This window comes from Macaca thibetana, chromosome 4 (assembly GCF_024542745.1).
Source record: "Macaca thibetana thibetana isolate TM-01 chromosome 4, ASM2454274v1, whole genome shotgun sequence".
Lineage (NCBI taxonomy): Eukaryota > Metazoa > Chordata > Mammalia > Primates > Cercopithecidae > Macaca > Macaca thibetana.
The window spans coordinates 102005339-102031859 of NC_065581.1; the positions used below are offsets into that span (position 1 = coordinate 102005339).

The following is a 26521-nucleotide window of genomic DNA, read 5'->3' on the forward strand; positions in this document are numbered from 1 at the left end:
GGCATGTCACAGACCTTCACTGCAGCCCCACACATCAGAGGCCTGGAGGCCTAGGAGGGAAAAATGGCTTCACAGGCCAGACCCAGGGCCCCACTGCTCTGTGCAGCTTCGGGACTTAGTGCTCTGCATCCTAAATGCTCCAGTGCCAGCTCCAGCCATGGCTAAAGGGGGCCAAGGTACAGCTCAGGTCACTGCTTTAGAGGGTGCAAGCCCAAGCCTTAAAGCTTCCATGTGGTATTGGGCCTGCAGGTGTGCACAGAAGGCAAGAGACGATGTTTTGGAACCTCTGCCTAGATTTCACAGGATGTATGGAAATGCCGGGCTGTCCAGGCAAAAGTCTGCTACAGGAGTAGAGCCCTCATGGAGAACCTCTACTAGGGCAGTGCAGACGGGAAATGTGGAGTTAGAACCCCTCACACTGAGTCCCCACCGGAGCACTGCCTAGTAGAGCTGTGAGAAGAGGGCCACCACCCTCCAGACCCAAGAATAGGAGACCCACTGACAGCTTGCACTGTGCACCTGAAAAAGCCACAGGTACTCAACGTCAGCCTGTGAAAGAAATCTAGGGGGCTGTACCCTGCTGAGTCACAGCGGCGGAGCTACCCAAGGCCTCAGGATCCCAATCCATGCATCAGTGTGCCCTGGATATGAGACACGGAATCAAAGGAAATTATTTTGGAGCTTTAACAACAGCCCTGCTAGGTTTCACACTTGCATGGGGCCTATAGCCTCTGTGTTTTGGCCAATTTCTCCCACTTGGAGCATTCACTCAATGCCTGTACCCTCACTGTATCTTGGAAGCAACTAATTTGTTTTTGATTTTACAGGCTTATAGGCAGAAGGGACTTATCTGTCTCAGATGAGACTTTGAACTGTGGACTTCTGACTTAATGCTGAAATAAGTTAAGACTGGAGGACTGTTGAGAAGGGAAATTGTATTTTCCAACGTGAGAAGAACATGAGATTTGGGAGGGGTTGGGGTGGAATGATATGGTTTGGATTTGTGTCCCCGCTAAATCTCATGTCAAATTGGAAGAGGGGCCTGGTGGGAGGTGACTAGATCATAGAGGCGGATTTCTCCCTTGCTGCTCTTGTGATAGTGAATGAGTTCTCACAAGATCTGTAGGTTTAAAAGTGTGTGGCACGCCCCCCTCACACTCTCTCTCTCCTGCTGCCATGTGAAGAAGCTGCCTGATTCCCCTTCATCTTCCACCATGATTGTAAGTTTCCTGAGGCCTTCCAGACATGCTTCCTGTTAAGCCTGCAGAACTGTGAGTCAATTAAAACTCTTTTCTTCTTCAATTACCCAGACTCAGGTACTTCTTTATATCAGGTGAAAATGAACTAATATATGGAGGAGAAAAAAAGATGTTACTGACAAACTATCTAATGAATCTGTCTTTGTAGAAGAGAGTATGAAGAGATATTTTATAGGAGCATATAGATGAAGAAATGCTGATCCATACAAAGAAAATTGAGCAAAGCCAATTATTCAAGAAGAATAGTCATCCTCAAAAAAGAACGTTATTACAGTATTACTGACTGAGCAGTAAATACTTTAACTATATATAACCAATATTGTCTAACCAAAACTTATAAATCATTTACCATAACAAGAAATGATTAAATAATATCTAAAAGTCATAAACTAAGAAAGAGTCACAGAAGCTTATCATTTGGAAATACGTACTAAAGGAAAAGTTTAAAAAGTTGAAAATTGTTGCCTCTGGTGATCATGGCTTGACAAAGAGGAAGGGTGGTTCAAAGGACTAGCATCCTTATTAGAAGATTTTAATACTAATAAAATATTTTTAGGACGTAGTATTAACATGTCTATTTAAATTTACTTCTATCTCAACATTAATTCTATAATCTATGTAATAAAAACAGTTATATAAAACTACATTATTATCTATGTAATTCCTCTAAACTGAACGAGTAGTCAAGTATAGCTTATAAATATAAGAAAAACAAGTATTTCGGTCACTATTTTATAAGAGGACTATGTGGGCCTTCTTATCATGGCTTTCCTCTGATCATTGACCTAGAAGCAGTGTCTGTAAGGTCCCAAAATAGAAGTAAGATGGAGAGTAGCAACAGTGTTCCCTACTGTTATAGAAATTATAGAAAATAAGCCTGCCAACCAAAAAAAACCCCAGGACCAGAAGAATTCACAGCTGATTTCCACCAGATATACAAAGAAAAGCTGCTACCATTCCCATTCAAACTATTCCAAAAAATTGAGAAGGGACTACTCCCTAACTCATTCTATGAAGTCAGCATTATCCTGATACCAAAACCTGGCAGAGATACAACAAAAAAAAGAAAATGTCAGACCAATAGCCTTGATGAAACTGATGCAAAAATCCCTAACAAAAACACTGGCAAGCAGAATCCAGCAGCACATCAAAAAGCTTAAACACCATAATCAAGTAGGCTTCAACCCAAGGATGCAAGGTTGGTTCAACATACACAAATCAATAAATGTGATTCAGCACATAAGCAGAAATAAAGACAAAAACCACGTATCTCAACAGATGCAGAAAAGGCTTTTGATAAAATTGAACATCCATTTGTGTTTTTTTTTTTTTTTAAAAAAAACTTTCAATAAACTAGGTATTTAAGGAACATAGCTCAAAATAACACGAACCATCTATGACAAACTCACAGCCAGTGTCATAATTAATGGGCAAAAGCTGGAAGCATTACCTTGAAAACCAACATAAGACAAGGATGCTGTCTCTCACCACTCCTATTCAATGTAGTATTGGAAGTTCTGGCCAGGGCAATCGGCAAGAGAAAAAAACAAAAGGCCAAACAAATAGGAAGAAAAGAAGTCAAACTATCCCTGTTTGCAGATGACATAACACTAGATTTAAAAAACCCCACAGTCTCAGCCCAAAAGCTACTTAGGCCAATTAACAACCTCAACAAAGCCTCAGAATACAAAATCAATGTGGAAAAATCACTAGCATTCCTATACACTAAGAGTCAAGCTGAGGGCAAGTCAGGAATGAACTCCCATTCACAACTGCCACAAAAAGAATAAAATAACTAGGAATACAACTGACTAGGGAGGTGAAAGATCTCTACAAGGAGAACTACAAACCACTGATCAGAGATGATACAAACAAATGGAAAAACATCCCAGGCTCACGGACAGGAAGAATCATTATCAGTAAAATGGCTGTACTGCCCAAAGCAATTTATATAGATTCAATGCTATTCCTATTAAACCACAATTGATTTACTTCACAGAACTAGAGAAAACTATTTTAAAATTCATATGAAACCAAAAAAGAGCCCAAATAGACAAGGCAATCCTAAGCAGAAAGAAAAGTTGGAGGCATCACACTACCCAACTTTAAACTATACTACAAGGATATATAGTGAGCAAAACAGCATGGTACTGGTACAAAAACAGACACATAAACCAATGAAACAGAACAGAAAACCCACAAATAAGACCGCACCCTGACAACTATCTGATCTTCCACTAAACCTGACAAAAACAAGCAATGGGGAAAGGAATTCCCTATTCAATAAATGGTGTTGGAATAACTGGTTAGCTATAGTTAAACAACTGAAACTGAACCCCTTCCTTACATCATACACAAAAATTAACTCAAGATGGATTAAAGACTTAAATGTAAAACCCAGGCCAGGTACAGTGGCTCACGCCTATAATCCCAGCACTTTGGAAAGCAGAGGCAGGTAGATCATGAAGTCAAAAGTTCGAGACCAGCCTGATCAACATGGTGAAACCCCGTCTCTACTAACAGTACAAAAATCAGGCAGGCATGGTGGCACGCACCTGTAATCCCAGCTACTCAGGAGGCTGGGGCAGAAGAATCACTTGAATCCGGGAGGTGGAGGTTGCAGTGAGCCAAGATCGTGCCACTGCACTCCAGTCTGGGCAACAGAGCGAGACTCTGTCTCAAAAAAAAAAAAAAAAAAGCAAAACTCAAAACCATAAAACCCTGGAAAACAATGTAGGCAATACCATTCAGGACTTAGGCATGGGCAAAGATTTCCTGACAAAGATGCCAAAAGCAATTGGAACAAAAGCAAAAACTGAAAAGTTGGGATCTAATTAAACTAAAGAGTTTCTGCATAGCGAAGAAAACTATCATCAGAATAAACAGAAAACCTACAGAACAAGAGAAAATTTCTGCAAACTATGCATCTGACAAAAGTCTAATATCCAGCATCCACAAGGAATTTAAATTTACAAAAAACAACAACCCCATTAAAAAGTGGGCAAAGGACATGAACAAACACTTCTCAAAAGAAGACATATATGTGGCCAAAAATCACATGAAAGAAAAGCTCAACATCACGGATTAGAGAAATGCAAATCAAAACCACAATGAGATACCATCTCACACCAGTAAGAATGGGTATTATTAAAAAGTCAAAAAACGGCTGAGCGTGGTGGCTCACGCCTGTAATCCCAGCACTTTGGGAGGCCGAGGCTGGCGGATCACGAGGTCAGGAGATCGAGACCATCCCAGCTAACACGGTGAAACCCCATCTCTACCAAAACATACAAAAAAATTAGCCGGGCATGGTGGTGGGCGCCTGTAGTCCCAGCTAATTGGGAGGCTGAGACAGGAGAATGGCATGAACCTGGGAGGCGGAGCTTGCAGTGAGCCAAGATGGCACCACTGCACTCCAGCCTGGGGGACAGAGCAAGACTCCATCTCAAAAAAAAAAAAAAAAAAAAAAAAAGTCAAAAAACAACAGATGCTGGCAAGGTTGTAGAGAAAAAGGAAGGCTTATACACTGTTGGTGGGAGTAAATTACTTCAGCCATTGTAGAGGACAGTGTGGTGATTCCTCAAAGACCTAAGGACAGAAATACCATTTGACCCAGCAATCCCATTACTGGGTATAAACCCAAAAGAAATATAAATCATTCTTTTATAAAGACATATGCACACATTTGTTCACTGCTGCACTATTCACAATAGCAAAGACATGGAATCAACCTAAATGCCCACTGATGGTAGACTGGATCAAGAAAATGAGGTACACATATACCATAGAATACTATGCAGCCATAAAAAAAGAATGTGACAATGTCCTTTTCAGGGACATGAATGGAGCTGCAGGTCATTATCTTTCACAAACTAACACAGGAACAGAAAACCAAATACCGTATGTTCTCTCTAATAAGTGGGAGCTCAATGATGAGAACACATGGATATAGAGGGGAACAATATACACTGAGGCCTTTCAAAGGGGTAGAGGGTGGGAGGAGGGAAAGGATGAGGCAAAATAACTAATGTATACTAGGCTTAATACCTACGTGATGAAATAATCTCTACAACAAAGCCCCATGACACAACTTTGCCTATGTATCAAACCTGTACTTGTACCCCTGAACTTAAAAGTTAAAAAAAAAAAAAAAAAAAAAAAATTATAGAAAATAAGTCTTCAACTCTCAACTGGCTCAGGAGAGATGAAAGCCAACACACTGAAAATATATATCAATACGCAATTAAAACCTAGCAATCCAGAAACTGTAATAAAGGAATTTTAACAAAATATACTATACATTTATATAAATTATAATGTTAAAAACTATGTAATGATATAATGTAAATAACACTAATATGTACCCAGACAGTGTGCTAATAAGCATTTATCATTTCATTTAATGCATCTTGTGAGAAAGGTGATATTCTCTTCACTTTTATAAGCACAAAACTGAGTGTCAAAGAGGTCATGTAATCTGTACTCCAACACACAAACAGTGAAGCAGGGATTCAAACCCAAGTCCATGTTCATAATCACTACTCCACTGATCAAAACATAGGCATTATAATTCTTCCGAATTCAGATTACTAAATAGTATTATGCCTAATCTGACGTATCTTCATAAACTACATTAATCACAGATAATCTAGTAACTCCCTACTAAATAACTATTACAGAATAAAGCTTAAGTACCTAGACAGCTACTTGTGTATGGTTTTAAAGTAATGCTATTTTTATGCCTGTAATCACAAGGCTTTGGGAGGCCAAAGTGGGAGGACTGCTTGAGGCCAGGAGTTCAAGACCAATCTGGGCAACATAGTGAGACCACCATCTCTAAAAAGGAAAGTTATAAATTTTTTTAAAAATTATCCGGGCGTGGGCCACGCATGGTGGCTCACGCCTGTAATCCCAGCAGTTTGGGAGGCTGAGGCGGGCGGATCACAAGGTCAGGAGATCAATACCATCCTGGCTAACACGGTGAAACCCCGTCTCTACTAAAAAAAAATACAAAATTTATCCAGGTGTGGTGGCAGGCACCTCTAGTCCCAGCTACTCGGGAGGCTGAGCCAGGAGAATGGCGTGAAAACAGGAGGCAGAGCTTGAAGTGAGCTGAGATCGCACCACTGCACTCCAGCCTGTCTCAAAAAAAAAAAAAAAAATTAGCCAGGTGTGGTGGTGTGTGCTTATAGCCCTAGCTACCTGGGAGGCTGAGGCAGAAGAATCACTTGAGCCCAGGAGCTCAAGGTTACAGTGAGCTATGATCGTACCACTACACTCCATCCAGTTCAACAGAGTGAAACCCTATCTCTAAATAAATACAAAATAAAAAAGTAGGCCAAGCGTAGTGGCTCACACCTGTAATCCTAGCACTTTGGGAAGCTGAGGCAGTCGGATCACTTGAGGTCGGAAGTTCAAGACCAGCCTGGCCAACATGGTGAAACCTTGTCTCTACTAAAAACACAAAAATTAGCCTGGCGTGATGGTGCATATCTGTAATCCCAGCTACTTAGGAGGCTGAGGCAGAAGAATTGCTTGAACCCAGGAGCCAGAGGTTGCAATGAGAGGAGATCGTATCACTGCACTCCAGCCTGTACTCTGTCTCCAAAAAAAAAAAAAGTAATGGTATTTTTAACCATATATTTTTTATAGTGCTTCTGTATTTCTATTTATACTGTAGAGCTTACAGTATAAAAACAATTTAGCCATTAGACTAACATATTCCTCTACTGTTCTCAACAAACTGGTGAGATAAATTCGAAGCAAGTCTTAGAAAAAAAGCGTGATTTACAATATAAACCTTGTATGTGGTTGGTGAAAAAAGTAATTGTGGTTCTTGCCATGACTTTTAATATATCCTACAAAGACATTAATTTTTTTTAAGAGAGAGAAACACTTGATTAAAATATTGGAGGCTGGGCGCGATGATTCACACCTACAATCCTAGCACTTTGGGAGGCCAGGTGGATCACCTGAGGTCAGGAGTTCAAGACCAGCCTGGCCAACATGGTGAAACACCGTCGCTATCAAAAATACAAAAATTAGCTGGGCATGGTGGCGGGTGCCTGTGATCCCAGCTACTTCAGAGGCTGACGCAGGAGAATCGCTTGAACCCGGGAGGCAGAGGTTGCAGTGAGCCAAGATCATGCCATTGCTCCAGCCTAGGCAACAGAGAGAGACTCTGTCTCAAAAAAAAAAAATAAAACAAATTGGAAGTTACTTGCTCCAGTATTTTATTTTCCATTCATAAATCTTTCTACTTTTCTATTTTTTTTAAAAAAAGCCCAATTAAGATCCTCAAAATATGCAACTATTAAAAGAAACATATTTTTATTAAAGTTTTCAATAGCTGCACTTGCAGATAAAATGTTCCTCCAATCCCCCAATAAAAAATAAAAATCAAAAAACAGAAAAACCTACTTCCCTTAGAATAAGAATAAAAATGTATAAAGGAATTTGAAAGAATAAAAAATTGCCTTGCAGCACTGAAATGAGTGCAAAGTCATCTATCTTTGTGACTTAACAAAAAAAAGATGTTTGCTTGCTGTTTTCTTTTTGAAAAAGCTCTAAACAGGAAGGGAAAGGAAAATGCAAAATTCAGTCAATTATTGATTAAATGGCATAATAAGAAAAGCTGCTAGAAAGTCACAGACAATCTGAATCACAGTTTTATAAAACTCTCCAGTCATTTCTCTGAGGACAGCAAGTAAAGATAATTCAAGTACAGAAGGAACTTAAAATGTACTCACCTCAACAATTAGCAGACTGCACAGTGATGAGTAGTAAGGAGAATAAGGAAGGTCTAATTAGTGTTAGGCGAGGGGACAGAGGCTGTTAACACTTATCTAACCCATCCTATTATTATTCTGGCTGTTTCTACTGAGCCTTGTTCGGAGGGTGAGCCCTCCTAAGTCTCTTACTACTCCTTAATTGGACATACACTAGTGTGCAAAATGGATTCTCATTCTCAAATAATCCAGAGAAACAATATTTCAGTGGTAAAGCAAAAGGTCTAACCACAATAACAAATTATTTTCTTGTTGACAACACACACATACGATATTGAGATATCATGAATGACAAATAGGTATATAGAACTGTAATGAGGTATTTATTGCCTGGTCTTAACAACTGGAATTTAACAACGGAGTTTCAAGACTCCACATACACTCTTCCAAAGTGCTACAAGATAATCAATGTTTTCAACTATGTGAAAACTGTTCATGTGTGCCCAAAGGTTAAAACTTAGGTAGAAGAAAATGTACTCTGAGCATTTATTAAGTTAAAATAAATACATAAAAGTTCTTGAAGAAACAACACTACCTGAGAGTTTTAAATTGTATCAAAGCATAAGGCACAACATAATTCAAGAGAATAAATTCTAGATTAAACTTTTAAAATCCCTAAGGATTCTCAAAAGGAGATATTTAGCAATAGATACAAATGGATACAACCTCTTGTAAGAATCAGCACTATCAATATATACTCCACTTAAAGATATAAAAGGAAAAAAGTGACAAACATTTAGAAATGCAAAGAAAATGGCAGAATATATTGATCAAAATGATACTGCATTTGAGTGGTTTTGAGGCAGAAGAATAGGGTCTGGAGGCAGGGAACCTAAGGCCATTTCACCTTGACTTTCCAGAAATAAATTGAAAGGAAAACCCTAACTTTCCACGCCTAAGTAATAAAAGGACCAGAGACTACTCCCTTTTTCAAACCCCCACCTCTTTTGCGAGGCAGATGGGAAATTGAAAGTACCACTGATAGGTTGCAAAAAGCAACCAATCAGATGTTTGCATAGGAGTGTAACTCTGTAACTTCACTTCAGCCTCTGATTGGTTGCACATAGCAACCAACCTCTGATTGGCTGCACATAGCAACCAGTCAGACTAACTGAAGGTAACTATGTGCAACCAATCAGACTGAGGGCCAAGTCTTCAATTGCACAGAAGTGCAACTTCCTAACTTCACTTTAGCCTCTGATGAGTTGCTTCCCACAACCAATCAGATGTTTGCATAGGGGTGTGACCTCTGATTGATTGCAGGCCACCATTTCATTTACATGAGGTGAATGCCAAGTGGCCAATGGGAAACGTATATAGGGTATTTAGACCCCAGAAGATTCTGTATCCAAACCCTTGAGCAGCTGCTCGGGCCAATTCCCACCCTGTGGAGTGTACTTGTTTTCAATAAATACCTGCTTTTGATGCTTCATTCTTTACTTGTTTGTGCACTTTGTCCAATTCTTTGTTCAAAATGCCAAGAACCTGGACACTGTCCACCAGTTTCTACCATCTTTCAACAAAAATCTATACCCATTATGTACTATGCCCTCCTCTAGATAGTGTGTTACACACTACTCTAAATCAGGGGTCCCCAATCCCCAGGCTGTTAGGAACCAGGCCACACAGCAGGAGGTGAGTGGCAGGCACGTGAACATCACTGTCTGAGCTCTGCCTCCTGTCTGATCAGCAGTAACATTTGATTCTCATAGGAGCATGAACTCTATTGTGAGCTCCCCATGAAAGATTTAGGCGTAAGTTCCATCTGAAGTAGAACAGTTTCATCCCGAAACCATCCCCCCGACTTCTAACTGTGGAAAACTTGTCTTCCACGAAACTGGTCCCTAGTGCCAAAAAGGTTAGGGACCACTGCTCTAAATTATGTGCTATGCCCTACTCTAGATACTCGAGTTCAAACAATGAACAAAATAGACAAAAAAACCTGCCTTCATGAAGTATATAGTGGAAAGGGAAGATAAAGTGACAAGATATAAATAAACAAAATTTGTAATGTACTAGATGGTGATCAGTGCTATCCAGAAAAATAAATCAGGATTTTCTATGATTTGGATTCAATTCATTTTAGCAAATTTCTTGCCCCTAAAATCCCACAAATACTTTTGTGAAAACTGCACTAATCTATAAGCCATGAAGTCCAAAAAACCTAACAATTGTGATTTACAATGATGGTCACAGCTTCTATTTTTAAAATTATATGGCTTCTCATTTACTTGCTAAAATTAAGTGCAGTAGCTTACAATTTACTAAATGTAAACATGTAAAAGCATGCCAACATAAATATGTGACTGATGGCTGATTACCTATGTATTTTTCAAATTAATATAATTTTAAGAGCTACACTACATTAATATACATAATTTTAAGAACTATATGCCCAAAATTGGATCGACAAAGCACACTTTTTAAAAAATTTAGAATTGCAAATTCCCGGCCCAATTCTGCCCCTTCTCTACCCACCAAAAAAACTATTCTAGTCATTGATTATCTAGAATGGGACTCCCTCCTCCTTACAGAATAAGAAACTATTGTGGAGGAACCGAAAAAGAAAAGCATAGGGGATTTTCATATGGCCTTCAAGAGAGCCTTAAGAAGAAATGACATATTTCAACAGACTTCATAACCTTTCAAGTGATAAAACAATATCCTGAGTAAAACGAACGTACAAACCTAATGTGTAGGTCAATCTCAAGTCATTTAATTGAAGGCAGTGACTAACCAAGACCACCTGTGCCCAATACACTGATAAATTACAAAGCAAGAAATCCAGGGCAGCCCTACTTTATCAATGTCAACTCTCAAAACACTGATCAAAGTAAAAAGGAATAGATATTCAATAATAAAACTCTAAGTAAAAATCAAAGTTGTGGTATTATCACTAGCTAAAAGGAGACCAAACAACAAAGTGTCCTTACTTAATTTTTTAATTAAAAATAATTCTGATGACATGAGTTATGGCAATGCACAAATAGCTTATACACTAAGTAAAACTCCCAACTCACTAATCAGTGACTGGTTTACACACATCTTTTCTAGAAACCTGTCCACTTTCACCTATTAAGAACTTTGAACTCTTACGATGTATCCAGTAAAAATCATTATCATCCAGTTGTGTTATAAAAGTAACAGTGGTAAGAGAACTTTCTACTATTTGCTTCAACTTCTTAGAAAGGATTAAAGGAGAATTCTAGCATTAGAATAAATACAATTACTCTGACCCTAGAAATATACTCTGAAATGTTAGGCTACCTACCTTTATGCCTCAAGGCTGAATCCAATTAATGTCTGGAAAATGTTTTCAATTAAGTTTGCACGGCTGTCCAGTAATGGATGAAAAACTTGGAAGCTGGCTAAAGACACCAAGAGAGCTAACTGAATGGAGGGTTGAGCACTGTTTCTTAACAAATCTATGATTTTAGTTAAAAAATGCAGTCAGTTCTATCTAATATAGTCTATTATACGAAGGGTTCAACTATCATTTTCTATTGTTTGTGAAGCTTTGTATTTAGTTACAAAAACTTAATAAGGTTTATTCTGATAAAAATGAAATTTATTTTTAAATAAATTACAAATTAGTCCCTAACTAATCCTGCCATGTAATCTAACTTACAGAATTTTAGACTGAACTATTTGACAGTTCTCTACGGTTTCTAAATCCACGTTATTCTGAGAAGACTGTAGTTAATCATTTTTGGCAATTCAACACATTTATAAATCTTAAAGAAAAAGTTACCAAAAACTAGGTTTAATTTATGGTCCAAAGAGTATTAATAAATTATACCTACAGGGAACAGTGTTAGGTTTTACTCAACTTTCTAAAACTGAAATTAAAAATCAACAAGGCCCAGCTTCTTGTATAAGCATAAATGAATAAAGGGTCTAGATACTGATCTGTGTACTTTTACAGAATCACATCATGCATATTAATAACAATCATAAGAGCAGTAGTTATTACTGCTGTTAAATGCCTTCCAAAGTGTTCACAACATTTTCCTTAATTATATCACCAGTAAAATTACATCATCTCCAGTTGAATAACCAAACTTTGAAATGATTTTTTGAAATTAGTATCCAAAGACATACCAGAATTCTGATATCCAAAGACATACCAAAATTCTACATATTTAATGCAGCCTGTAATGCACAGCTAAGAATGGAGTTTAACAGTTGATCTAAGAAAAGTTACATAAAAATAAAATTATTAGGAAGTTGTTATGATTCCTTTCATCTGATCATTATTAAATAGGGATAGAAGTAGTTTAAAATCACGGTGCTATTATGCTACAATGACAAAAAACAGAGTGCACTCTTCAACCGCCCAAACCACTTCCTCCCAACAAGAGGAAAATGAGACCTTTATCATGTTTACCGCTAATGCAAAGCTGCATCTATATGAAATCATAATTAAGATTACTCAATTTCTTAGTTATGACAAAAATGAATCTTTCTTCCAAATCTTTTATTCTTAAAAAATGTAATATAAATTTGAAAAAGCACTTCTTGTCACCGAAGCAAGAATATAGCATTTAGCTACATAATCTACAAAGTTTAAGGGTGCTTAGCTAGTTGCTCAAAATGTTTTCATGCACTCCTCAGATTTACTCTAAAATGAGATGAGAAGGCGAATTTCAGAGGATTTATCACCCATGCCTCTGTGAAAAGAGCTGATGTGCTTTATTTCTTAATGGAGTTTCTTCCCCATTTAAAGTTTTCTATTTTATTCTATAAAATATATATAATCAGAATTATGTAAGCTCCTAAGCTTAAAAATAAAATATTGAAACTTACATGCACTGGTATAGGTCTACATGGACATCAGTTCTGAAGACTTTTTAAAGAATTTATGGAAGAAGTGGCTACTGAGACAACAAAAAGGCCATACTGACTTGCCACTGAGTCACTAGGATACCTGACAAAGAATTATACACTCAGTGTTCAACTTATGGAAAGATATACAAATGGTTTTTAATAAATCAGTAACCCTTATCCTATAATAACATCATATTTTATAGCCCAGTAAATCACATCAAACTCAAGATAAAACAATTAATGCTTATACACTGAGATGTGAATGTGTCCCAGAAATATATGAGTAATTCTGAAATAGGCAGTATTAGCACAACTATGAACACAGATTTGTAGAACTATAGTTCAGCCAGGAGGCAAAGAAATAGACTAATTTTTCAAGATTCCCTTTTGTCCTAATTGAAAAAGGAATAAAGATACATACAATGATTGAGAAAATAATCAGTGCTAAGCATTCCCTTTACAATTATATGATCATCGTAGACAACGATTCAGAAAATAATCAGTCCTAAGCATTCCCTTTACCTGTATATGATCATTGCGGGTAACTATAATTGACCAACTATTATGAATCCCGTTGGCCATTACAACCAACCACAAGTCAACATGACTTTTTCTACCCTTCCTCCTCTACTCTGTCTGCAAAATCTCATTCTGTGAAACTCATCACCACAATGAAGTCAGGCTCCCTATAAATCTTCTCAGAATATAATTGTTCAAAGGCATCTGACTATGAGGAATTCTCCATTACTTTACCACATTTGCTTTAGGTTGTAAACCATATGGAGTATATTATACTTATACCACCTAATTTTCAGTAACTTCAGAAGGCAATTCTAAATTTTTAATGCAGCCTGTAATGCACATGTTTTGAACAAGGTTTTCTTAGTAATTCCTGCTTCTGTACTGGTTCAAAGCAGCTAAAATTAGCTTTTACAGATCTTTTTCTAATCTGAATCCCAGTATTTTCCTATCCAAGTTCCTGGGCAACAGGTAGGGTATGCAAGTCTTAGTAAATGACACTCTGCTCATCCGTTATAGCAAAGGGTGTTTATATTAAAGTAGGTGCTCTTCTGTCCTCTGAGAGCTATTGGCTAGACTCATTCTCTAATACGCAATAGTGCCTTAAAAACCTGGGTCATTCAAGATTAGGACATTTCACGTCTTTTTTTTCCATATAGAATACTTTTTAAATTTAATAATGTTGACTCTAAGTAGTAAAAACTAATGAGAAGAATATACCTGAAAACACTGCATTGGTTTTCAGATGATAAAAGACAAAAAATACAAATGAACAATGCTGTTCAGAAAAAATTCCAGGAAACAGAAAAAGGATCCTATATCCCTCCACTTTTTCAACACCATATTAAACATAAGACAATGTCAACCTTTGTCTACTATCTTGAAGAAGTCCAATATTCTGTGAATTGTGATCATACATCCTGAAATCAGGTTAAGGAAAAAGTGTTTGAAGAGATGAAAGTCCAGATTCCACTAGGAATTCTCCCTTCTCCCAACAAGAGATAAGACTCGGAAAGTTTGCAACAAAAATAAATAAACAAACTTTGTATCCTTGTAGCTACTGGTACAGACTTTGCTTTGAGTTGGTTTCGTTGTTGTTATGGTCAGCAAGAAAATAAATTACATGCTTTTTTTTTTTTTTTTTTGAAGAGATGAGGTGCAGTGGCAATTCACTGACATGATCCCACAAACTGACCAGCATGGGGGTTTTGACTTGCTGTTTCTGACCTGGTCTGGTTCACCTCTCTGGCAATCTGGCATCCTGAGAGGTCACCATATTCATGCCAAACTTAGTGTGGACATCCAACCAGCATAGCGTACTATGACCCACAACTCCTGGGCTAAAGGGATCTCTCTACCTAATCTTGACCTCTCCACCTCAGCCTCCCAAGTAGCTGAGACTACTGGCACACACCTGTACATTCTATTAACAATAATGTTAAATGTTAAAAAAAAAAAAATTAAAAACATAAACAGGGTAGAAAATTATAGCAAAGCAGAAACTCAATCTAAAATCTTAACTTTCAATCTTTATATAAGGCAGTAAACTCTCTTAATGAGAGAGAAATAGCAATTTCAAAAGCCAAATGTCAGGACACAGGAATAACAGGCGAGCACTGTCCTAAAACAAATGCATGATTTTAGAAACCTAGAGTAAGAAGGAAAATAGCCAGGCACGGTGGCTCACACCTGTAATCCCAGCATTTTGGGAGTGAGGCAGGCAGATCACTTGAGACCAGGAATTCAAGACCAGCCTGGCCACCACGGCAAAACCCCATCTCTACTAAAAATACAAAAAGTTGCTGGGTGTGGTGGCGCACACCTGTAATCCCAGCTACTTGGGAGGCACAAGAATCATTTAAACCTGGGAGGCAGAGGTTGCACTAAGCTGAGATCGTGCCACTGCACTCCAGCCTGGGTGACAGAGTGAGACTCTGTCTCAAAAAAAAAGAAAAAGAAAGAAAGAGGCCAGGCACGGTGGCTGACGCCTGTAATCCCAGCACTTTGGGAGGCCGAGGCAGGTGAATCACGAGGTCAGGAGATTGAGACCATCCTGGCTAACATGATGAAACCCCATCTCTACTAAAAATACAAAAAATTAGCGGGGCGTGGTGGCACATGCCTGTAGTCCCAGCCACTCGGGAGTCTGAAGCAAGAGAATGCCGTGAACCCGGGAGGTGGAGCTTGCAGTGAGCCGAGATCGCACCACTGCACTCCAGCCTGGGTGACAGAGCGAGACACCATCTCAAAAAATAAACAAATAAATAAATAAATAAATAAATAAATAAATAAATAATTTAAAAAAGTAAAAGAAAGAAAGAAAGAAAACAACTGTTACTTGGACCACACAAAATCCAAGTAGAAAAATAGGATAACCTGACTCATACTATTTAACCAGTGTCATTGCTCACTTTCCTCACTACCTAATCCTCAAAATTGAGGCTTAATGGCAAAAGATAAAATAAAATATGAAGTTTTATTTGCTAAAACTGAGAACAGAATGAACATTATAAATGTTAAAATTAAGTGTGAATACATGACATTAAAAAATTTAGTATATTCGGTTATTAAAACCTATGAATTGGAAATAAAATCAAAATGCAAATTACAAATATTTTGAGCACATATAAAAGCACTATTTTCCTGTTTTTGTTGTTGTTGTTGTTTGAGACAGGCTCTCACTCTGTCACCCAGGCTGGAGTATAGTGGCACAGTCTTGGCTCATTGCAACCGCTGACTCCTGCGCTCAAGCAATTCTCCCACTTCAGCCTCTGGAATAGCTGAGACTACTGGTGCATGCCACCATACCCAGCTAAATTTTTTTGTATTTTTAGTAGAGATGGGGTTTCACCATGTTGCCCAGGCTGAACTCCTGAGCTCAAGCGATCCACCCATCTCAGCCTTCCAAAGTGCTGGGATTACAGCTGTGAGCCACGGCTCCCAGCCCAAAAGCACTATTTTCTATTTCTTCTAACCATACACAATATATTTATCAGAAGTCCATATGGGCCAGGTGCAGTGGTTCACACATGTAATCCCAGCTACTCGGGAGGCTGAGGTGGGAGGATCACTTGAGCACAGGAGTTTAAGGCCGCGGTGACCTAGGATACCACCATTGCACTCCAGCCTGGGCAACAAAGTGAGACCCTGTCTCAAAAAAGAAAAAGTCCATAAGATGCAGAAAATAAGATTTTGCTATTATGCTTCATGTTCCCAAACATGCACAGTGAAAAACTTTTCATGAGTTCAATTTTAAAAAACAAACACATGCAGCTTAAAGTCCTCATGGCTGAACTTACCGTCTTGTGACCGTTCTGGCAGGCAACATGCAGTGCTGTCTGCCCCATGGCATCCTCAACATCAACATCACTGACATGCTGCACAAGGTCATGGAGTAGTTCTGTCCGCCCATTCACAGCCAGCCAGTGTATCTGTGAAGCCATTTAGTTACTTAACGTTTGTGTAGTAGTGTTTTATATAAAAACAGCAGATAAATAATGTTATTTCTTAGCTGAACGTGACTTGCTCATGCAAATCTAAAGGCATTTTAAGTCCATATAATGGTTTAAAACTAAAGGTATTTTAAGTCCATGTAATTTTTTTCCTTTTTTTAATTTGTTTAAGTTTTATTTATGGGTTTGGGGTTCTTTTTAGAGTTGGGGTCTTGCTATGTTGTTCAGGTTGGACTCAAACTCCTGAGCTCAAGTGATCCTCCTGCCTCAGCCTCCTAAATAGCTGAAACTAGGTTTTATATGAGGAAAATTTCTGTATCAAGATGCAGATTACATTACCACAGATTTCAAAATCAAGAACCCAATGCAGCTGGAAGTGGTGACTCATGTTTGTAATCTCAGCATTTTGGGAAGTTGAGGCAGGAGGATTGCTTGAACAAAATGAGTTCAAGATCAGCCTGGGCAACGTAGCAAGAACCTGCTTCTATAAAAAATTTAAAAATCAGCTGGGCAGCCGGGCGCGGTAGCTCACGCCAGTAATCCCGGCACTTTGGGAGGCCGAGGCAGGAGGATCACGAGGTCAGGAAATCAAGACCATCTTGGCCAACATGGTGAAACCTTGTCTCTACTAAAACATAAAAAATTAGCTGGGCATGTTGGCGTATGCCTGTAATCCCAGCTATTTGGGAGGTTGAGGCAAGGGAATCGCTTGAACCCAGGAGGTGGCAGTTGCGGTGAGCTGAGATCGTGCCACTGCACTCCAGCCTGGCAACAGAGCAAGACTCCGTCTCAAAAAAAAAAAAAAAAAATTAGCTGGGCATGGTGGCATACACCTATGGTCCTAGTTTCTCAGGATGCTAAGGTGGGAGGATCCCTTGAGCCCAGGAGTTTGAGGCTACAATGAGCTATGATTGTGCCACTGCACTCCTACCTAGGTAACAGAGTGAGAACCTGTCTCAAAAAAAAAAAAAAAAATTGTTTTAAAATAACTCACAATGGTTCAAAATAGTATACTAAGCTTCCGATCATCAAATACTCTGCTTCTCAGATAATCCTGGACTCTATGCATAGCTTGTCTCTGGAGAAAAGGTATTAGATATTTTTCCTTTCCCAGAAGCAAACGTTAAGTTAAAAAGTAATTAACATTGCAATGCTATCTCCCTTACTTCCTATATTTTACAAGTAACACACGTATCTTGCATAAATAAAAAAAGGAGGATAAAAATATATATAAAACACCTATGAGTCTACCACTCAAAGATAATCAATGTTAAAACTTTGGACTATGCTATCCATTAATTTTTCACATGATTTTTTTTTTCATTAAAAAGAAAATCATGAAATCCCTGTTTTAAAATGGCAGGTTTAATCCATGCATCAGTCTCTACTTCTTCCCTAAACCCCACAGAAATGACAGTAAAGAGTATTTCCTTAAAGACTAGATCCATAAAGATACAGAGAGAACAGCAAGTTTTGGAAGCAAAGAAAATAGATGATGCTTTTTATCTTGTCAGATTATACTTGTTAACTTGTCAGAATGTTACACCAGTATTAGAGAAACCCCCCCAAAAAAATGTGATTCAGATTACAGGACTCCCAAAAGGCTCAAGAATCAATAGTAAGCACCATGCACCTTTTGAAAAGAGGTTGAAAGTTTATCTAACAAGATTTAGAGCCTCATATCTCTAACCCTCCCCAACTGTGCAAGGCCAGTAATGGCCCCTCCTCAATCAGATAGAATGCAAGAGGCTTGAAAACAGTCTCTAGGTAAGAGACACCAGGCACACTGAACCAGGAATACCACATTAAGAAGGGGAGATTAAGTGCAAGTTTAAATACTGAATATTGATTTTACAAAGCATTCTTCTCTATCCAGCACACAGACTGTTAACATCTTCAGGGCAGTTGGAAGAGTCTTCTCTGAGGAGTATGACCAGCTCAAGAGTAAATGCCTAAAGAGATCGACACTGGAAAGGTCCAAGAGGCAAATGTCCAAGGAGATCATCCTACACTGAAGGCCCTAGTGAACAAACCTCACTCATGCTGACAGTCTTCAAATAGCTTTTTCCATTTCCACCAAACATTTGATAAACGCATCTAATTTGAAAGACAAAATACAAAAATTTTTTAAAGCAAAAAGTAGGGGGAAAAAGGAACCATGAATATTCAAGAAAAAACTATATTTAATACTGTCAGAGAGAGAACATACTGATTGCGTCCTTGAAATGAGAAAAGGATACTATTTTTTGAAAGAAACAAGGAAAAAAAAAACTCTTGGAAATTAATACTATGATAGAGACGTGCAAACTCAAAAGAAGCTTTAGAAGAAAAGATTGAGGAAGTCTCCCTAAAAGTAAAAAGATAAAAGAAATGAAGAAATGAGAAAAAGTAGGAATATTAAAGGGCTAGTGTGAATAGGTCTAACGTTTAAATAACAGGAGTTGGGGAAAAAATAAAACTGAGAAAAGACAGAAAACAGAAAAAAAAATCATGAAAGTAATAATTTACGAATATTTCTCATAAGTTCCCATTACATGAGTTTCCAGGCTGACAGGGTCTCAATATTATCCAGCTAAATGGATAAAATAAAGCCAAACCAAGATATAATAATCACAGGATTTTAGAACACCATGGACAAAGTAGATTCAGTAAGTTTCTAGAGAGAAAAATCAAAACAGATTTCATATAAACAATCAAGAATCAAAATAGTACTAAACTTCAAAACAAAGTAAGAAGACAACAAAGCAATGCTTTCAAAATTCTAAGGAAAAATGATGTCTCGTCTAGATTGTCAGCTAAACTGTCAATCACATAATCAGACTCAAAGACTTGAGTCATATCAAACATGCAAGATGGCAACACATCTCCCATGCACACTTTTTCTCAGGAAACTGTCAGGGTTGTGCTCTATCAGAATGACAGAATACTTACCAGAAAAGATGGATATGAGACCCATATAACAGAGAACCCAAAGCAAGAAAAAAGCAAAAGGAATCCCCAGGATGATGATGAGACATTCCAAACAACTGTGCAGCAGACCTAGGTATCAACCAACCCAGCCAAGAGAGCACAGAAGTCTCCTTAAGAGACTCCTTCAAGACATAATCAAGGACATGAAAGGTACTGCATACTATTAAGAGGATATTTATAAAGCTGAGAGAGACTTTGGTAATGAATTAGTAATAAGTTATAAGAAAACTTTAATAAAGCAGTAGGGCACAAAACAGATATCAAAGACATACAAACTGGAAAAGAAAGAAATAAAGGCCTGGCGCAGTGGCTCATGCTTGTAATCCCAATACTTTGGGAGGCCGAGGCAGGTGAATCACCTGAGGTCTGGAGATCAAGACCAGCCTGGCCAACATGGTGTAACCCCGTCTCTATTAAAAATACAAAAATCGGCCGGGCGCGGTGGCTCAAGCCTGTAATCCCAGCACTTTGGGAGGCCGAGACGGGTGGATCAGAGATCGAGACCATCCTGGCTAACCCGGCGAAACCCTGTCTCTACTAAAAAATACACAAAACTAGCCGGGCGAGGTGGCGGGCACCTGTAATCCCAGCTACTCGGAGGCTGAGGCAGGAGAATGGCGTAAACCCGGGAGGCGGAGCTTGCAGTGAGCTGAGATCCGGCCACTGCACTCCAGCCTGGGCAACAGAGCGAGACTCCGTCTCAAAAAAAAAAAATTAAAAAATTAAAAAAATAAAAATACAAAAATCAGCTGGGCGTGGTGGCGCACACCTGTAATCCTAGCCACTCGGGTGGCTAAGGCAGGAGAACTGCTTGAATCCAGGAGGCAGAGGTTGCAGTGAGCCAAGATCGTGCCACTGGACTGTAGCCTGCGTGACAGAATGAGACTCTGTCTAAATGAATAAACAAACAAAAAACTGTCTCTACATGCCAACAACATGACTGTCTATGTAGAAAATCCCAAGCAATTTGCCCAAAATCGCCTAGAACTAATAAGCGAGTTCAGCAAGATTGCAAGACACATAATTAACACACAAAAACCAATTGCATTTCCATCTGAACATGCATAAACTCAAATTAAAAATACAATGCCATTTACAATTATGCCAAAGAAAATGAAATAGTTATATGCTTATGAAAACAATGCACAAAATCCCCAGACTGTGCTGTACAAAATTCTAATGAAAAAAATCAAAGACCTAAGTAAGTGTGGAGACATACTGTGTTTATGGATTAAAAGACTCAATCAACATAGTAAAGATAACAATTCTCCCCAAATTGATCTATCAGTTTAAAGCAACTCCAATCAAAATTCCAGCAAGGTTTTTTTGTTGACGTAGACGAGTTTATTGTAAAATTTATATGGAAAGGCAAAGGAATCAGAATGGCTAACACAATCCTGACAAAGAAAAATAAAGTGAGAGGAATTATTCTACCTGTTATTAAGACTTACAGCTACAGGCTGGGACCGGTGGCTCAAGCCTGTAATCCCAGCACTTTGGGAGGCCGAGGCAGGTGGATCACGAAGTCAGGAGATTGAGACCATCCTGGCTAACACGGTGAAACCCCGTCTCTACTAAAAATACAAAAAATTAGCTGGGCAAGGTGGCGGGCGCCTGTAGTCCCAGCTACTCAGGAGGCTGAGGCAGGAGAATGGTGTGAACCCTGGAGGCAGAGCTTGCAGTGAGCCGATATCGTGCCACCGCACTCCAGCCTGGGCGAAAGAGCGAGACTCCATCTCAAAAAAAAAAAAGAAAAGACTTACAGCTACAGTAATCAAGACAGTGTGGTATTAGCAGAGAGATTAGTAGAGACACACAGATCAGTGGAACGAATAGAAAGTCCACAAGTGGATCCACACAAATATGCCCAACTGATTTTTGAGATAGATGCAAAACCACATTCATGCAGAAAGGACAGCCTTTTCAACAAACAGTGCTAGTACTGGACATTCACAGGCGGAAAAAAAAAAAGGAAGCCTTGACCTAAGCCTCATATCTTATGCAAACAGTAACTCGAAAGAGATCATAGACTTAAATGTGAAACACAGAAACATAAAACTTTTAGAAAAAAAGATAGGAGAAAATCTTTAGGATCGAGGGCTAGGCAAAGAGTTCTTGATACCAAAAGCATGACTCATAACGTGAAAAACTGATCAATTTGACTTCAAAATTTAAAACTTTTGCTCTTCAGAAGATTTAACTTTTGCTCTTAACACCATTACTAAAAACAGTACTGGAAGACCTAGCTAGAGCAATCAGGGAAAAGAAAGAAACAAAAGACATTCAAATTAGAAAGAAAGATGTCAAATTATTTTTGTCTGCAGATGATATGATCTTGTATTGGAAAAACTTAAGACTCCACCAAAAAACTGTTAGCACTGGTAAACAGGTAAGCTGCAAAATAGGAAACCAACATACAAAAATCAGTAGCATTCCGATGTCAGCAGCAAACAACCTGAAAAAGAAGTAAAGAAAGTAATCCCATTTATGACAGCTACAAATAAAATAAAATACCTAGGAATCAGCTTAACCAAAGAAGTGAAAGACATCTAAAAGAAAACTATAAAAAAAAGATACAAGAAACTGAAGGCGGCACACACAAAAATGAAAAAATATTCCTAAGGGTTGGAAGAATCAATACTGTCAAAATGTCCATACTACTCAAAGCAATCTATGGATTCAATGTATTCTCTATCAAAATACCAATGACATTCTTCACAGAAACAGAAAAGATAATTCCAAAATTTATATGGAATCACAAAAGATCTAGAACAAAAGCCATTGTGAGTAAAAAGATAAAGACTGGAGGAATATCATTACCTGACTTCAAATTATACTACAGAGCTATAGTAACCAAAACAGCATGGTACTGGTACAAAAACAGACACACAGACCAACGGAACAGAGCAGATAACCCAGAAACAAATCCATGCATCTACAGTGAACTCATTTTCTACAAGGTGCCAAGAACACACACTGGGAGTAGGGACCATCCCTTCAATAAATGGTGCTGGGAAAACTGGATATCCATAAACAAAAAATGAAACTAGCCCCTGTATCTCTTGCCATATACAAAAATCAAATAAAAATGAACTAAAAACTTAAATCTAAGACATGAAACTACTAAAAACACTGGGGAAACTCTCCAGGACATTGGTTTGGGCAAAGCTTTCTTGAGTAATACCCCTTGAGCAAATTTCTGGAGTAAATCTGCTTTTGAGTAAAAGCAAAAGTAACCAAAGCAAAAATGGACAAACGGGATCACTTCAAGTTAAAATGCTTCTGCACAGGAAAGGAAACCACCAACAAAGTAAAGAAACAATCCACAAAATGGGAGAAAATAACTGCAAACTATCCATCTGACAAAGGATTAATAACCAGAATATATAACGAATTCAAACAACTCTATAGTAATAAAAAAAAAATTCGATTAAAAAAAGAATGAAAGATCTGAGTAGACACTTCTCAAAAGAAGACATACAAATGGAAAACAGGTATATAAAAAGGTGCTCAACATCACTGATCATCAAAGAAACTACAATGAGGTATCATCTCACTCCTGTTAAAATGGTTTATATCCAAAAAACAGGCAATAAGAAATGTTGGCGACGATGTCAAGAAACAGGAACTGTCATACACTGTTGGTGTGAATGTGAATTTGTATAGCCACTATGGAAAACAACTGCATTCCTGGACATTTATCCCAGAAAAACAAAAACTTATGTCCACACAAAAATGTGTACCCTAATGTTTTTAACAGCTTTACTCATAATAGCCCCAAACCAGAAATGACCCAAATGTCTTTTAACAAGTAAATAGTCAAACAAATGGTGGTATATCCACTACTAGATGGAATACTATTCAGCATTATAAAGGAACAAACTATTGATAAGTATAACCTAGGTAAGTCTCCAGGGAACATGACAAAAAAAAAAAAAAAAACAATCCTCAAAGGTTCCACACAATATAATTCCATCTCTGTAACATTCCTGAAATGACTAATGGAAAACAAAGTAATGGTTGCTATAGGTTAGCCATGGGATATGAAGGACAAAGGGAAAGGTATGGTTACAAAAGGGCAACATGACATATCTCTGTGGTGTTAGAAATGTTCAGAATATTGACTATGGTGGTGAAAATATACCATGTACAGGTAATAAAACTACACAGGTAGCCTACACAGGTAATAAAAATGAATAGAACTTAAAATACATAAACATACACACACATACAATTAAAACTGAAGAAGGCCAAGCACGGAGGCTCACACCGGTAATCCCAGCATTTTGGAAGACCAAGGCAGGTAGATCACCTGAGGTCAGGAGCTCAAGACCAACTTGACCAACATGGTGAAACCCCATCTCTAGTAAAAGTGCAAAAATTAGCCGAGCATGGTGACACACGCCTGTGGTCCCAGCTACTTGGGAGACCGAGGCAGGAGGATTGTTTGAACGCAGGAGGCGGAGGTTGCAGTGAGCCGAGATTGCACCACTGCACTCCAGCCTGGGCAACAGAGTGAGATTCTGTCTCAAAAAAATAAAATAAAATAAAACTGAGGAAATCTCAATAAGATGGATTGTATCAATGTCCATGTCCTTATTGTAATATTATACTATAATTTTGCAAAATGTTACCACTGGAGGAAACTAGGCAAAAAGTGCAGGGCATCTCTCTCTCTCTCTCTCTCTCTATTATTTCTTAGCACTGCATGTGAATCTACAATTATCTTAATTTTTTAAAAAAGACAATCATTAACTACAGGGAAATAAAATGTCATGCAAGAAAGGAAAGCAACTATAACCAACTATTTGGCTTAACTATGAATAGTTTTTGTGTAGTGAAAAATATAAAAACACACAAAAATGATCTAACTAAATTACAATAATTTTATTGGAGGGATACAAGGGTAAAGTGCTTATACATGACAGGGTGGGAGGAGGGGCTGAAAAAGAGAACAATCGCCTCATCTTCCAGAAAATCAACAGGCGATGCCTAAAACCAAAAAACCAAGAAGTAGCATTTAGCATGCTATTTAAATATACAGAGACAACATTTTAAAATCCATTAAAATAGCTGAGAGAGGCTGGGCGCAGTGGCTCACACCTGTAATCCCAGCACTTCAGGTGGCCAAAAGGGGATGGATCACCTGTCGTTGGGAGTTCAACACTAGCCTGACCAACATGGAGAAAACCTGTCTCTACTAAAAATACAAAATTAGCTGGACGTGGTGGCTCACACCTGTAATCCCAGCATTTTGGGAGGCTGAAGCAGGCGATCACCTGAGGTCAGGAGTTCAAGACCAGTCTGACCAACATGGAGAAACCCCAGCTCTACTAAAAATACAAAATTAGCCAGGCATGGTGGCACATGCCTGTAATCCCAGCTACTCGGGAGGCTGAGGCAGGAGAATCTCTTGAACCTGGTAGGCGGAGGTTGTAGAGAGCCAAGATAGCACCATTGCACTCCAGCCTGGGCAACAAGAGTGAAACTCCGTCTCAAAAAAAAAAAAAAATTAGCTGGGCATGGTAGCGGTGCCTATAATCCCAGCTACTCGGGAGGCTGAGGCAGGAGAATCACTTGAACCCGTGAGGTGGAAGCTGCAGTGAGCCGGGATTGTGCCATTGCACTCCAGCCTGGGAGACAGCGAGACTCTGTTTCAAAAGAAAAAAAAAAAAATAGCTGAGAGAGGTTGTTTAGGGAGTGGGAAGTTTGGAGGTTGGGGAGGAAGGCCAAGAGACTGTTTTCTGCAAGCCATGTAGAATATTTGATTCTTTAAATACATACATGAATAATTTTGTTAAATAAAAATTTTATTTTTACAAATTTTCTATTCCACCTCCCTTAAAGTACAGGAAAGAAGGGAAGAAATTAACAGATAAAATCTTTTTTTTTTTTTTTTTTTTTTTTTTTTTGAGACGGAGTCTTGCTCTGTCGCCCAGGCTGGAGTGCAGTGGCCGGATCTCAGCTCACTGCAAGCTCCGCCTCCCGGGTTCACGCCATTCTCCGGCCTCAGCCTCCCGAGTAGCTGGGACTACAGGCGCCCGCCACCTCGCCCGGCTAGTTTTTTGTATTTCTTAATAGAGACGGGGTTTCACCGTGTTAGCCAGGATGGTTTCGATCTCCTGACCTCGTGATCCGCCCGTCTCGACCTCCCAAAGTGCTGGGATTACAGGCTTGAGCCACCGCGCCCGGCCAGATAAAATCTTACGCAATTAAAACAGATTATATTAACACTGAACCATCATGCCTAAACTGGTTAGTGTCCTAAGGAAAGATACATGTTATTTCTAGGGTTTCATAACGCTCTGTTGTACCTACCATGTCACTAAGCATCCTACAGATATTCAGAATACAGTCTTTCCTTACAGAATAGGTTGTATTATATTATTAATATATAACAAAATCTGAATTTTTATAGGAATTGTAGACTCCATATAATAATCGTGATTGAGTTTATTCTATAATAAGCCATTCAAAATCTTAGGAAAGTTGTTTTTCTATACCTCATCCCCCAATTTTTAATCATAAAGGCCTTGAAAATCAGCAAGGTAAGTAAACATTCAATATTATTCTCTATTCACAAATTAAAAGATTCAAAATATAAATACTATCAAAGGAATGTATAATAAATAAAACTTAACATTTTCTGCCATGATTTCAAAACAACTGCTCAACAGCAACATAATTCTATGTTATCTCTACTTCT

At 38.4% G+C, this 26521-nt stretch overlaps 1 protein-coding gene across 9 annotated transcripts in view; it reads right to left on the minus strand.

The window, feature by feature from the left end:
* Window positions 1-26521, minus strand: part of HACE1 (HECT domain and ankyrin repeat containing E3 ubiquitin protein ligase 1) — a 127800-nt gene that overhangs the window by 83045 nt on the left and 18234 nt on the right. For 6 of the 9 annotated variants that reach the window (XM_050786698.1, XM_050786696.1, XM_050786697.1 and 3 more), the window contains exon 6: window positions 16693-16824. The exons of 2 other annotated variants lie outside the window; for them this stretch is intronic. In XM_050786698.1, coding sequence (XP_050642655.1) covers window positions 16693-16824 — 132 coding nt within the window. Of the gene's footprint in view, window positions 1-16692; window positions 16825-26521 lie in introns of those variants that run through there. One more of the 9 variants, XM_050786704.1, reaches the window with a different exon arrangement.